This window comes from Calypte anna, chromosome 26, assembly GCF_003957555.1.
Source record: "Calypte anna isolate BGI_N300 chromosome 26, bCalAnn1_v1.p, whole genome shotgun sequence".
Taxonomy (NCBI): domain Eukaryota; kingdom Metazoa; phylum Chordata; class Aves; order Apodiformes; family Trochilidae; genus Calypte; species Calypte anna.
In genome coordinates, this window is record NC_044271.1 from 4,495,345 (window position 1) to 4,510,702 (window position 15,358).

The 15,358-nt window shown below is 50.1% G+C and overlaps 1 protein-coding gene across 1 annotated transcript in view; it reads left to right on the top strand.

The window, feature by feature from the left end:
- The first annotated feature begins 733 nt into the window (after nucleotides 1-733).
- LGR6 (leucine rich repeat containing G protein-coupled receptor 6) overlaps nucleotides 734-15,358 on the top strand; it is a 107,313-nt gene continuing 92,688 nt past the window's right edge. Inside the window, exon 1 of the mRNA XM_008499531.2 lies at nucleotides 734-924. Coding sequence (XP_008497753.2) covers nucleotides 734-924 — 191 coding nt within the window. The remainder of the gene's footprint in view (nucleotides 925-15,358) is intronic.

Consider the following 15,358-nt stretch of genomic DNA (forward strand, 5'->3'; position numbering starts at 1 on the left):
CCTTCCCCTGCCCTGCAATCTCACAAGAACATTGTTGCAAAAGAAGCACAGGTCTCGGAGCTATGAACAGTTCTTTATTTGTTGAGGTTTCTTTTTTTCTTTTCTTTTCTTTTCTTTTTTTTCTTTTCTTTTCTTTTCTTTTCTTTTCTTTTCTTTTCTTTCTTTTCTTTTCTTTTCTTTTCTTTTCTTTTCTTTTCTTTTCTTTTCTTTTCTTTTCTTTTCTTTTTTCTTTTCTTTTCTTTTTTTCTTTTCTTTTCTTTTCTTTCCCCTTCCTTTCCTTTTCCTTCTCCCTTTTCTTCTCTTCTCTTCCCTTTTCCCTTTTCCCTTTTCCCTTTTCCCTTTTCCCTTTTCCCTTCCCTTTTCCCTTTCCTTTCCTTTCCTTTCCTTTCCTTTCCTTTCCTTTCCTTTCCTTTCCTTTCCTTTCCTTTCCTTCTTTTTTATTTTTTTTCCCTTCTTCCCCCTTCTTTCTTTCGTTTGAATGAAATTCCTACCAGCCCAAAGAGAGCGAGAGGGAAAGACTCGGCAGTTTAACTCCTCCCATTGAGTGTCTCACGCCCCTGCCCAGCCCTTGAAACCCAATAACCCAGATCATTCAACAATGCCTCCCCTTCCCTGCCTGCATCCTCCCCACACTCCGACCTGGGAGTTCTCTCCCCTCCATCCACCTCAGCCCCGGGGTCCCAACGAGCCGCGGGCAGCTCGGACCCTGCCAGAGGCTGCGGCCAAAGCGAGGATGGACAAATTCTTCTTCTGGGGTGTTCTCCTGGCTTCTTCTGCCCGCATCCAGGCTGCAGAGCCTGGCACTGCTCCCTCCTGCCCACCTCAGTGCCACTGCGAGGAGGATGGCATCGTGCTCTCGGTGGATTGCTCCGAGCTGGGGCTTTCCGAGGTCCCCACCAACCTCAGCCCCCTGACAGCTTACCTGTAAGTACAGCAGCTCCTCGGGGCTTCCTTTGGCCACGCTTTTTCTCTTCAGCCCCTCCGGCAGCTGGAGTTTTCCTCCGGATTGGAAGTTGGTGCCTCGTTTTCCCGAAATTAAATTTTCCGCTGGAAAGGAGAAGCAAACCAAATTAACTACAACAACCAAAAAAAAAAAAAAAAAAAAAAAAAAAAAAAAAAAAAAAAAAAAAAGCTGTTACTGCAGGACCTGCCAAGCTCTGCCAGCTCCCCCTCCTCCCCACACCCCTCTGCAAACGCTGTTTATATTGCCATGTTATGCATGCTTTGCTTCTTGATTACAGTGGATCAGAGGAGCTGATTTGCTGGGTAGATTCTGATTGTCTGAGAACATAATGGAGTATTTATACTGGGCAATTAGTGCAAACTGCTCTGGGATCCTTCTTTCAAACATTTCAATAGCTGTGATAACTCATGGCTTCGGGGGATTTGCATTTGGAGGATTGAGCTGGCCACCAGCAGTGTCCAAGCTGCCTCTTGAAAATTAGTATTAGAGTCTTAGAAGACTTCTGGGGGCTTTGGTAGGGTTTGTTTTGGTTTGGTTTTAATTTAAAAATTCTTAATTAGCTGAATGGTTCCCATCCTTTCTGCTATTAATACTCCAAACAGTTGAACTACCACAGAGACTGATGAGTTCATTTCTAGATCCAGTTATGGTCTCAGTAATTCTGTTTGAGTGGTGATGACAGAGGATGTCCCCAGGGTGAGCAGGGGACTCTGTGGAAGGATCTCAGGGTTTGACCAGGAGAGGAAACATCTCTCTCAGGGAGAGAAGTTGGCCCTGGCATCTGGCATGCTCTGGGGAAGATGCTTGGTCTGTTTATTTGAAGAAAATGCTGCAGCCACCACCTTCAGCTGTGCAGCAGATGGGCTGAGATGGACCTCGGTGTTGGAAGTGAGGGATGCAGCAAAGGTGCTGTGGGCAACTGGTAGCCCCCAGGGTGTGCTGGGGGTGTTGGGGTTGTGCTCATCATGCTGAGAAGGGGTTTGTGTCCAGGAGTGGCACACAGATGGTGCTGCTGGTTTTCTGATGTTCCTGGAAGGTCCTGAAATGCAGTTACTTTGCTGTTGAAGCTGGGCATCCCCAAGCCCTTCAGGAAGGGCTTTGCAAAGCCAGGTTGAAGATGAGCTCTGCTCATCCTGCTTCCCTGCAGAGCACGTTGCTTTGTCTTATGCCAGTGATTGAATGGCCAGAGATATATTGGGTCAGCTGAAAAAAAATAATGTGGCAGGAAAGGACATTTTTCACTGGAGAGCATGAGAGATGAGACAAGTGTGCAGTGCAAGCTGTGTTTCCCTGGGAGAGGGAACCACAGAACCCTTGTTCCCTGAGGTGTGCCCTGTACAGAGCTCTCCCCTCTGCACACCCTGAGGCTACAGCTGCCTCTGAGTGAAAAATCACTCCAGCTCTTGACCATGGGAGGTGGTGAAAACCCTGTGGGCTGCAAGCAAGGGACCCTGCAGAGCTGATGCAACCGCCCTGTCTGCGATCCACTCTACCTCTGCCATCATCTAAAGTGGCTCCAGCTTAAGTGCCTGCCCTTTCCACAGAGCTGTCCCTTGGGCTGAGAGCCAGAGAGCTCCCTGCACGATCCAAGAGACATCTCCGTGGTAAATGATTCTTATTGCCACATCTACCCCAGCCATGGTGACACAGAGCCATGGGCTGTGGACCCCTTGTGCATGGACACGAGCAGGTAGGTGCTAAAGGATGCTAAAGGAACAGCCTCGGGTTGCAGCAGGGGAGACTAAAGTGGAGATTAGGAACAATTTCTCCTGGGAAAGTTTGGCAGGGGTGGAGTCCCCATCCCTGGAGGGGTTTCAAATCCAAGTAGATGTGGTGCTGAGGGACATGGTTCAGTGGTGGCCTGGGTTAACTGATGGACTGGATGGTCTGAAAGGTCTTTTCCAACTCTGAACGATTCCCTGACGTGATGATGTTGTGATTCCATTGATTGGATCGTTCCGTGCTGCCCGCCCGGTGCTGTGGGTGCCTCCTGGTGCTGCCGGCAGAAGTCCAGATTTCTTTGGGGCTCTGGTGGACATATCCCACCCTGGGCACCTGCCTAGGGTCCGTGTCCACCCTGGAGCCAGAGTCGTGCTGTCCCGGCTGTCACACGGTGGCGCCAGTGACAGCTACGGTGCCGGCAGCCCCCGACGGGGCAGGCAGGGGGAACCTCCGGAGTCCGTGGCTCTGGAGTTTTCCTTCTGGACCAATTTGGGGAAAACCAGCACATGTGCTGCCTACCTGTTAAAAGACTACTGGAGAATTCACGAATAGGATGTAGCAGTCCTGGGGAGGCAGGATGAACTGGGAGTTACTGGAGGAGGACTGGGCAACTGGGTTTTCTTCCTACTTCTGTCTTCTTGGGCTACCGTCATCAAGTCTATAAGGTTAGTTAGGTGATAGTAATAAGGTGTGCAGTCAGGGCCATTTTTTCCAAGCAAATCAGCATGAATTTTGTAGAAATATTCGGGAGAAATGGAAGTTCTTCATGGAAATTCATGCTTTCGATCCACATTCAGATACATAAAGAAATGGCTAGATTTTGGTGATGGGTTTTTTGTGATTTTTTTGTTTTTTTGGTTTGGTTTGGTTTTTTTGAGAGCTGCAAGTGCTGATGAGCAAGCCCTGTGATGGGAATGAGGAGAGCGGAGCTGAAAAGCTCCCAGAACTTTCCAGCCCCTTTGCTCCATGTCTTCTAAGCAAACTCCTGGTCCTCCTTTCAGGAAAGAGCAAGATTCCCTTGCGTGTAAAATAAAAGATCCTTGTAATAACCTCTGGTTAGGCACTGCCTCACCACTAATGAGCTCATCTTCATGCCCCATCCTGATGATGCTGTGCCTCTGCCATGCCTGTCTCTCTCCAAAATTCCCTGTCCTTCTTCACACTCACACCTCCTTGAACTTGAACCTGATCACACCCATCCAGACCCAAGTTTTTCCAATGGAGGCATCACTGGGGATGAGGCCAGGGAGATGGGAGAGAAGCAAATCACCTCTCCCGTCAGCACTTCTCCATCAGGCTTGCTGCTGTCCCATGGGCAGCCACTTTGCCTGGAGTTGTCCACATCAAGGGAAAAGATCCCTGATCCCTGCAGTGCTCCAGGGGGCAGCCTGGACTCAGTCAGGGCTCATGCTGGCCCAGCAGCCCCCATCTCTGGAGCAGCACAGATTATCCCTCCTGGCTCATCAAATAATAATTTGATTACAGGACATAATTTTGAACTGCTTCTTAACCTGGTCTTAGAGTCCAGCCATGAAACACCACAAGACAGCACACCGTCTCCTGTTCAGCTACATCCAGAGACCCCGTGACCTGTATCATTCTAAAGCTCTGAGCTGTCCCAAGAGCAGATTTCTCCTTTAGCTGATGTCTCTCCTGACACCCAAACCCCAGGGCTTGCTTGTTCCTGGGCAGCACCATGTGTAGGGTTGTTGCCTTTGGGGCTGGAGCTGACAAGGGCTCTTTGGAGAGGGTAGCAGCATGATGAGAGTGCAAAGGGGAAGGTTCCTGTTCAGCAGGGGAGAGACTGCACCAAGGGGCACAAAGAAAGTTGGGAAAATGGGAAAATGGGCCAGGAGAATTCAGTCCCTGCTGTCCCCATGCCCATCACCCACCACCTGAGAGCCCACATCTTGCTACCAGCCCACATTAAGTGGGACTGTTGGCAGTGCTGGGAAGTTAAGTGATGCTCTCAGTTTTCTCAAACTGCTCCTGTTTCACAAAAAATTATGTTGCCAGGTCCCTCTTAGGGACATGCTGGCATGGCCATCCATGGCTGGTAGGAAATAGGGGGCTCAAAGAAATGGGGAAGCTGTGCTCAGCAGAGAAGATACTCAGTGGTACCCACAGATGGAAGGGTGTCTGCAGTGGTGCTACAGTCATCATTCGGGTCATCTGCCCAGACAGCAAACACAAGCCCTGCACACAGACTGGTTGGAAACTTCACCTCTTGCAGTGCCTTATCCCCAGCCTGGACTAAGAAGATACAGGGAGGAACTGGAAGAGTTGCCCTGAATCATAAAATATACAGGAAGATTCCTCTGGAGATCTCTGATCCACACTCCTGCCCAAAGCAGGTCCAGCATGTGAGGTTGCTCAGGACCTTGCCCAGTATCTTTAGGATTCCCTTTTCCCCATTTTTAACTATCCTAATGTAAAACCTTTTTCTCACTATATAATCGCCATTTCCCATGTTTCAGCTTGTGCCTGTTGCCTCTCATTCCTCCTCTGCACAACTCCAGGATGAGTTTGGCTCCATCTTCTCTGCACCCTCCCAACTTAACGACAGCAGTAGCATTCCTCCATTTCTTCTTCTCTTGTGAAGAATATTTCAGACCTGCTTGTATGAGCAGTCTGGGGGACACAGATGGAGCAGGGAGTCTGGTGATATGGGAGAGGGAAGCATGGAGGTTAAGAGAGGCATGGCAGCAGAAGTGGTCAGGATGATGGACACAAACCGGTAGGACACCAGACATTTGTGGCACCATGGCTCAAAGCTCATCTGGAGGCACCATCTGCTCCTTGCCCAGGGTCCCAGGTCCCACAGCACCATGGGGTGGTCAGGCTCCAGCCCTGCTTTGTGCCACATTCCCAGAAGCATTCGTGATGGCTTTGTCCCTGTCCCAGCCCCTGCAGTGGAGCTCACTGCTGTTGCTCTGTTCTGGAAAGCCATCAAAGACTTGGAGCACAAGACAGGTGCTGAGGTTGCTGAGCTGTTGCTGTCACAGCAGGATTTGGGGGAGTCTGGATGCTCCCAGATATCAGGGGGTACCTCAGGAGCCTGCCCAGATACAAAGCTGCTTGGTCCCCACTGTTTCCATTGAAGTTGAAATGGGATCAGGAACATTCAGGTCTGTTCTCACCTTGCAGAGACACTTTTGAGCCATAGTGAGGAATTTAGCATCCTTGGGGGACTCACATCAGCCATGCTCTTCATGCTCTTCTCTGAGGTCTCCGTTGGGATCAGGTGCCACGTGGGCCCGTGATGGGGTCCTGCAGGGGTGCTGTGACACACAGCAAAGCAGCCACTTCCCTGATATCACATACTGCTGTCACCAGAGCAGGGAAGGAGCCAGTGGAAGATGCCTCTTCCTTGTTATTTGCATTTTCTAAGTACCCACAAAACCCCAGGCGGCTGAGGCAGGAGAGGTTGAAGGTTCTGCCACCTGCAGTGATGCTGAAGGCAACTCTCTCCAGCCCCAAACCCCCTCTGTCTGCCCAAAGCCTGCCCCACCCCAGCCCTCAGATGCTGAGGTAGGAACACTCTCTCCACAGGAATATTCCCAGGAATAGTGAGGTCAGTTGTAGAGCTGACTTGAAGAGCACATTTGGTGGGATGATTTTCCAAACAATAACTCATTTCGTTGAAAAGGAGAAGCTTCATGAAAATGGGTTGGTGTTCATTGGACTGTGAATGTGAGAAATGTAGTAAGTAAGCCACTAGTAAGAGCCACTTCATGGTGGCTTTAAAGTTTTTTTTTTCATTTACATATTTTTGCCTGCTGCTGTTACCTTTACCCATAGGCAATTTAATATTTACATTGCAGGACTCCAAAGCTATCAGAGTAAAGCAACTCAATGTTTCTAAAGCATCATGTATTGATTTTTTTTGTTCTATACTAAACATTGATGTGTTGGCTCTTTGTTCTCAGTTCAAGAAAAAGGAAATGTTGAGGCCTCTGGATTTCCAGTGAGGTGAAATGTTCAGGTTCATGACAGCTCATCAGCTTTCCTCCAGCTTCATCACCTCTCAGCCACAAGCTCTGCTCCCTTTTGCCTCTTGGTAACAAGAGCTGTAAATGCTTTGGGTCCAGCAGCATTTTGCTTTACTCAGTTGCTGCCACCCCAATGTGGGCATGGGTGGGACCCACGGGGTGTTCACAGCCCCCAGCTGCTTCCATTTGCTACAGGTGATGCTGCAGGTGACAAGGTGGAGAGCTGTGGCTTTAGTTACACAGGTCATGTCTGACACTTTCCAAGATTCCTATTCCAAAGGAAGGAGGCATCCTTTGCAGGGCTGTTTGGGACAGCCTGGTGTCTGGGTGGGAGCAGTTGTCCACTTGGTGGACAGGGCTGCAGGAGATGATACAGGACCTGCCCCATCCCAAAGCCAGAGATTCCCAGATCCCTGCAGGAGCGAGACAAGCCATACATGCCCTGCACTTGCTTCCCATACATCCCCGAGCCCGATGCTCCCTGGCAGGGGGGGAGCAGGGCGGGAGCAGGTGTGGGATGAGGAGCGTGGTGGGGAAAGCAGCGCAGTGGAGCTGTTAGAGGAAAGGTGCGCAGGGATGATGAGGCTCTGGGGTTCCGTAGGGTGTAAAGCTGCCAGCAAGCCTTCCCCCCTCCTCCTTCCGCACTCTGCAACCAGGACAGCTAGGACGGGACTGGAGGAGGGGGCTGCAGGCTGAGGGATGGATGCCCCTCTCCTGGTGGCATCTGTGGGGCTGGGCAGCAGCGAGCAGGTGGGCTCGTGTGCTGCTTCCAGCAGGGTGGGATGGGACTGCTGCCCTTCCCCCACGGGCTGCCCCTCACTCCCATCCATCCCACTCGGCCTCGGCAGAGCCCGGCGTTCTGCACCGTCCTGCACTTCCACTCAAACACCTCCCTCCATCCTCCCCCCTCTCCTCCCTGCCCTCCCCCCGGGCTAAACAATATGCCACAGCCTCCCCTTTCTCCCGCCCTTCCTTGAAGAATAAGCTCATAAATCTGCCCGGAGCAATGAAAACACTGAGCTCATGGCCCTTAGATCTGTGCGGGAGGAGCTCGAGCTGGCGATTAAAGGAGTTTAGGGTTTTCTTTGAAAAGTTCTTTGATTCTGGCAGTCTCTGGTGCCAAAAGGCAGCTAGGGAGCTGCAGAAGCCTCTCCCCCTGCTGCACCTGCCTGGGTCAGGGAGCAGCAGAGTGGTGGAGAAGGGAAAGGGCAGCACAGAGCTTCCCAGCTCCCAGTGGGGCTGAAGGATTTCCCCCCCCTCCCCAAGTCCCCCTCAGGGCTGGGGGTGCTGCTGCCTTTGAGCCAGGACACTTGAGCTGGGTGATAAAAAGGTTCACTGCTGGTGAACAAGCTGCTTCCTCAGGTCCTTCAGTGTGGAGCTGGGCTGGGTGTCCACAAACTTGGGCTCCTTGGGCACTCTGAAACGGGTGACCCCTCTCCAGTACCACAGCTTTTGGGAGCCAGGAGAGGCTGTGGGGAGCCAGAGAGGTGCTGGGGACAAGTCTGAGATCAGCACAGTGGTGGTAAGGGCTAGGGAGCAGCTTGAGGTCTTAGAGAAGGACTTGAGTTTGGTAGGAGCTGAAGAGAGCTCACCAAGAGCCATCATGAAGAGGAGAAAGACCAAGGGTGAGCAGACAACTCAAAATAGAGTCAAGCTGCAGCACGGGGAGGCAGGAGCTGTGCCTGTGGTGGGGACCAAGGGGAGGACACAGCAAAGTCCGAGTGGTGCCTCCAGCCTTGAAGGTATCCATCAAGGATCCAGGAAAGGGCAATGCTCACTTCTGAGCTCCATCAGCACAGGCTTTGCTGACAGAGATGCAGCTACAGGTGATGTGTAGAAGGAGAGCAGCTCTCCAGCCTCCTTCCTGCAGGTCCTGCAGCTCTCTGTCTCCATTTGCCTTGTTTGCAGTCCCTCCAGTATCTGTTTAAACCACTGAAGGGTTCAGAAAGGAAAAGCAGTCCCCATGAGAGTGGAGGGAGTCAGACCCACCAGGAAGGGTAGGATCTGCTCAAGGGACCTGCTGTGTCCTCTTGTGAGGAGCCACAGGTTCCACTCCAAAAAGACCCAGGTGAGAAAGGGTATTTGCCAACACTGAATGTCCCTGTGGGGCACTGATTCATAATATTCCCCTTTATTCAAAGGGAAGGTGAAGCCCCAGCACTTACATGTCACCCCTGGGAGCTGTATGTGCCATGGTGGGAGAGGAAAAAAAATGTGATGTTCTCTACCAAGAAAAGTGTGGGAGAGCTGGGGATGCACACAGAAGGACAGGGCTGCTGGGAGGTTGCCCCACACATGTGTTGAAAAGTTTTGTGACGTGGCACTGAGCTGTGCAGACCACTGGCCCCTGGGACATTCCCCACAATTGGTGTCACCTCCCGGTGGGGGCAGTGGGATGGGGAGTCCAGCATCAGGGATCTCAAGGACCTGCACTATCTGAAGTCACAAGTCACCTTCCCAAGGAGGAGATCTGGTGTAGGCAGTGACTCGGGGCTTTAATTGCATCCTGCAACACCCAAGAGGTTTCCAATTAAGGATACTTCTAAACTGCAGTAAAGCAAATTTTCATCTTTGTGTGTGTGAATCCAGCAGGAAAGACATTTGCAATTTTAGACAGAAATGGAACTTGTATCCCAGAGAACATGAGAGGAAATTCTGTTTGCTGGGAATGATTCCGCACCTCTGTTCTGTAGCCAGGCTGAGTTGGGGCTGTTGAGCTGAGAAAAGAGAAGGCTGAGTCCTTAGAGCATCTTCTGATGCCTGGAGGGTCTCCAGTCCTTGTGGAAGGACTTTGGTCAAGGGCATGGATGGATGGGATGAGGGGAAATGGCTTTAAACTGGAAGAGGGGAGATTGAGATGACATTTTAGGAAGAAATTCTTGACTGTGAGGGTGCTGAGCCCCTGGCCCAGGTTTTCCCCAGAAGCTGTGGCTGCCCCGGCCCTGGAGGTGTTGAAGGTTGGATGGGGCTTGGAGCACCCTGGTCTGGGGGAGGTGTCCCTGGCCATGCAGGAGTATTGGAACTGGATGATCTTGCAGGTCCCTTCCCATCCAACCCATTCCATGATTCTATGAATTTTGCTGGACCTCTGCAGTTGCAGAGTCCCCACCAACTTCTCAGTACCTGGGAGCTGGGAAAACCAAAAGCAATGCGAGATTTGGTGACCTCCCAGGCATTTTGAGTCAATCTGATTGGACATGAACACAAAACTTCTGCTGCTGCTGCTTAGCATCTCCCAAAGGAAGAAAGAGTTGTGCTGTAAGGTCCTCTTCTCCCCATGCTTAGGGGCTTGGGATTTGTCAGATACAATCCCAAGGCTCTGTCCCAAGACTGGAAAGCCTCCTGTCCAAGCAGCACATGCCCAGGTGCCAAAGGGCCGAGACAAAACTTTAGGGTCAAGTGTGTTGTATTTGCAGAAAGAATCACAACCAAGGGCCTTGATTATAGGTGTAGGTAAGATTTTTATTGTTGCATTAATTTCCTGTGCCAGAATGTTCCATGGGTTAATGAAGATCCTGTCGCAGGGAATAGATTTACATGTGCTCTGGTGGGTTTTCTTGCTGAGGGCAGGGCCAGCCTTGCTACCCCTGCTGCCTTTCACCGCTCCAACTTGGGACAGGTTCTCCTGCAGGTTGTGTTTGCAGCTGCAGTCCTTGGAAGTGCCTGTTGGTTATGGTATTGTTGTCCTTTCATGTGGTGTAAGACAGCTCCAGATTTATTAGTGACAAAAGCACGAATGCTGGAAGCCCTGATTTATTGAAGAAGGGGAGAGGAAACGTGTTGCAGCCCATGCTGGTTACTGTGGTGGTGCTGAGCTGCTCCTCATTTGGGTGCTCTGGCTTGGGCAGTAATTCCAGGATCATGCTTTTCCATGATTTTCCACCTTGCAGATGCTTTAAGGAAAGATATCCTAGATGAAGGGACATGAAGACTCAGCCCTTTGGGGAACAGGAAGGTGCCTTGTGGAGCTGGAAGATACAGGGAACTAGAGAGCAGCACAAGGAATTTGGGCTGTTTTCTAGCTCTGCCCCAGCCTTATGGTTTTCCACAAGCAAGTCCACTGCTTTTCTTGTGCCTCAGTCTTTCTTACTAATAAACCCTTCTCTCATGTGCTTTGAGATCCACTGATTAAAACTCTGCTAGGTAATATCTGGAGACTCTCAGCACTTTTCTTCCACATGTCTGAACCTCTCAAGCTTAAAAAAAAAAAAACCCTTTTAAAAGTTTATTAAAAAATTCTTGAGCTTTTCATTTGTTCAGCCACAACATGAAGGAACAATACTAAACTTTGGGATTTGCAGCCTGCCTTTCATGTCCACTGACCTCACCCCTCCCTGCTCACGGACGCAGCCACAAGCCAGAGCATCTCCTGAGATTCTCCTCTGGAGCCACATCCAGCACCTGGTTAAAAGCTCATGGGCAGCACTGGCAAACTCTGGGGAGGAAATAAACCCAGCTGGTGAGATGCAGCTTGGCCAGAGCTCCTGTAAACCCCAGCTCTATAGTCTGATCTATTTCCTCCAGGAAGCTACGTTGCTTTTAACATCCTTCTTTCTGGGTGTATGGGGGTAAATAAAAGCTATTCCAGCTCTTTGGCTAAGCCAAAATAGGGGCGAAAGATTGGCTTGTGTTAAACAGATTTTTTTTTCAGGTTTCCCATGCAATTAAAACTAAACCAAACCAAACCAGATTGTGTTTGCTCTGGATATCCCTGAAACGTTTCACTTTGACCTCCCAAAAATTACTTTTAATTTTTGAGTGACTTGAAAATCTTTCAACACTTTTGAAAAAAAAAAGAGATTACAATTAAATATTCCACCATTTTGCCCTCCCCTCCCCCCTTATTTTTTTTCAGGGGAGCATAATTTTTCCCTGGATTTAATTTTGTCTGAAGTACTGTGGGTTCTGAGCTGCTCCTGTCACTTGGTTTTCCTTTTAACCCCGTGTCCACCTTTTCATCTCCCTCTGCATAGACTCATGGGTCTCCTGGGATCATTGTCCTCATCCCAGGGCTGCACTGGCTTTCCAGGGTTACCACAGAGTGGCTGGGAGAGGGGAGGAAAGAATCCACAAAGGCTCCTTTTGGCTTCAGAGAGCTCCTCTGGCTCTTTCTGACGAACTCCAGCTACTGCCAAGGCACCTTGGAAACACCTTTGAAACGTCTCCAGCATGTTGGGCACCGTGACTGGGCTGGAGGGGAAATCCACATTCCCTTTGAAGTCTGGATACTTGAGCAGTCTTGGAATTATAGGGCTGTAATATACAGGAATGTGTGGGGCTGTAATTGTGACTTAGATCCTTGGATGAAAGGTGCTATGTACATACAAAAGGTATTATTATTATTGCTATTATTATTACTATTATTATTACTATTATTATTATAGGACTGCAATATGTGGATTGGAGATGAAAGTAGCACCAAAAGATCCTGAAATACAAGATGTGTCCTAAGGAAATTTCAGCTTGGAATTAGGTCTTGTCTACATGGGGGAAGCAGAGCCCTGCACTGACAGCTTTTCTGGGAGCAGTCCTGTATGCAGGAATTATTCCCAAATACAAGTCCCTCAGACTCTCAGAAGGGTATCTCAAGGAGGAGCTATTCCAGAGTAGTTTTTGCAGTAAAAAAAAAAAAAAATAATTCCATCAGATATGTTATTCTTTCTGAGGCACCCTGACTTCTTCCAGGCAGGCTGGAGCCATCACAGAAGCAGCTTCTGGTGCTGGAGCCATCTGGTGTTCACAGGGGCTGTGGCTCTGTGCAGCCTCTGCCATCAGCTTGCAGATTTTCCTTGCCCTTTTCTGCCCTCATTTCCCAGGAACCAGGGACTGCTCTGAAGCCAGGTGCTGTCCCAGGCTCTGCAAAACATCAGGTTGAAGCCCAGCATGCAGCTCCAGCTGCCTCTCCTGGGGAAGGTGGGTGGATGATTTCATCTCCTCTGATATCCATCAGCTGTGAAAGCCCCAAAATCAGCTCGAGTTTTTCCACTGACTTCAAAGATTTTGGTAAAAGGTTTTGGCTCCCCTGCTTCAGGGGCTGTCACCCATGGGAGGGTAGAGCCAGGTCTGCACTCAGCTGGACTTGCTGAAGAGCTGAACCAAAAGCAGGGGGACATGGAAAGGGAAAGGAATGTTTTGCTAGGACTGGACCCCTAACTTGAAAGAGGATTTCTCCTTTCCTGAGCAGCAATTTTGGCTCTGCCTGACACAGGCAAAATCTGCTGTGGCCCTGGGGGTGAACTGAGGAGCTCCCTGTTGGACCTGGTCCATTGAGCAGATTGAGCTGATGGTACCAAACACCCTGAGACTCTTTCCAAGCATCCAGGCTTCCATTCTCCTGCAATGCTGCATGAACCAGCAGGCAGTTTCAAGTCTGAAAGAGCTTTCATTTCAGCTCTGAGCTGGAAGTGGGATGGTTGAATAATTCTGCCCACAAGGAGAGTGCACACACAGGATTTTCAGTCACCTCACGCCTCTCCTGCCAGTTCTGTGGCATCTTCTCCTGGACAGACTCTTCCCATAAAGGTGTGGGATGTTCAGGATATAGGTGCATGCTTGTAGCCAAATAGCTGCATTCTGAAAGCTCTCCAGGGTACCACGAGAGACTTTGGCAAAGGAGCTTCCTGCTCACCTGCTGCTGTTTCTGGCAGAGGCTGAAAGGGGGAATTCAAAATTCCTGCAAGGAAAGGCCCACAGATTCTTAGTGGTCTTGGAAGGAGCAGAGGAAGGTGCCACACAGAGACACTTCAACTCCAGAATTGGATTGAGAGCTTTAGAAAAAAATCTTTTTGAGGAGTTGTCCAGAAGATCATGCTGGCTGCTGCATTCACATCAAACCAGACCTCACCAGCAGAGCAGAGGCTGGCTGGGGAGTTGAGCTTTGACACTGGGACTGGGGCACAGCCATGCAGCTGAGCACTGTCAAGGAAAACTCTTTCCTAAGTAAAGATGGGCAGATTTTCAACAGCCCTGAACTACCAAAACTGCCCCCGGAGCAGGGGATCATCCCAGACATCTTGAATATCCAGACAGAAAAACAATTCCCCTGATAAGATGGGTGCCAAAAACCTGTAAACCACAGACACATGCCTAGTGAGGGGTCTGCACCAGTTGCCGTGCCCCAGTTTGACAGTTTGAGGAACTCTGAGCATCCCTGGCTGCTCAGGTCCCTCCTTGGCTCTGGAGCTCAGGTTTCCCCATGCTCTTGGCTGTCACCCTCCTTCTTCATCCACTTCTTTTCTTGTCAGTTTGTCCTGTGGCCAAAATCCGATGACCAAGACATCCCATGAATGCTGGCTTCCTGGGAATTTTTCTATCCTTGTGGTCAAGTAGAGCCCCTGCCTTGTTACTTCCTGTACCTTGTGAACTCAGGAGTAGGAGCAGAAAATCTCCCTGGACCACAGGGAGCACAGACCAAAGCTGCATCCCATTGGGGGAGGTGGCTTGGGTCTGTCCACAGCACTTTATCAATTGCTGAACTCCTAGGAGTTGGGTCTGGTTCCTTGGCAGGATGCTCCATCTCCCCAGCTCTGGCCCATGTTTCCCCAGTCCCTCTGGTGAGTGGAACATCTTTGCCAGTGGGGATTTCACCACCACCTCAGGAGGACTCAGTGTGAGCCAGGGCCAGGCAGCCCAGCAGCACTATGTGCTGGAGACAGGAAGGCTCTGGTTACTCACTTGACAACAAAAGAAAGGCTTTTCTTGGTGCACAGGGACCACTCGCCCCAGAATGAGACCAGGCAAGAGCTGGGACAGTTTTGTGGCTTCCTGGTGACACCACTGAGACTGCTGCAGCCTGTGAAAAGCTGCCAGCTATTCAGGCTAGCAGATATGCCTCTGCCACCATCCAACCCTTGGCATCTCTGAACTGCAGCCGGTCCCCCCCTGAGGAGCTCCCAGCCCCTGCCAGGCCATGGCCCAAATTCCTGCAGGCAACTTGTAGCCCTTCGAAGGCAGGGAGCTTGGCAAGGGATGTGGCTGGGGTTCATCTCTTACCTTGGGCTGTGGACTTCAGCCAAGAAGCCAAGCTGCTACAAACACAGGCAGAAGTTCTCCTCCTCTGCTGTCATAAATGCTCAGAGATTCTTCCTTCATAAATCACACACTCTCTGGGGAGGCATGGTTCCAATGCTTACAAGCCACAGAGACCCAAGATTTTCTGGTTTATGGTAGGGAGGATGCTGGCAGGATCAGTAGTTCCCTGGGAAAGGGTTCAGAAAGGAGTGGGTTGTATCCCTTATCCCAGTGCTGGTACCACGAGAAAAGTCTGTCCACATCAGGAGGATCTTCTCCTGTATCCCCATAACCAAGTTGATCCCTTGGACTGGACCCTCAGTTTCTGCTGGCTGAGAATTTCATGGCTGCTGTCTCTGAAACTTCTTCATTAAAAGGCCAGAAGTCCAAAAGGCACTTTTCAAAGCTTTCAGCCATAATCTTTCATTTTTGGTAGTTGTTGGGCTGAGCAGAGATAATTTTCAGCCAAAAATGTCTGAAAAACACCAGCAACTTTCAATTCTGATAAAAATGCTGTTCTCCATTTGACCCTCACAGCAACAGGACTGACTGCATTGTTGTAACTGGTATAGACACACAATAAACCCTATGGGCTGCTATGAAGAAAATTAACTCCAACCCAGCCAGAAATACTTCACACCTCCATCAATTTGGCCAACTCCAGCATCCT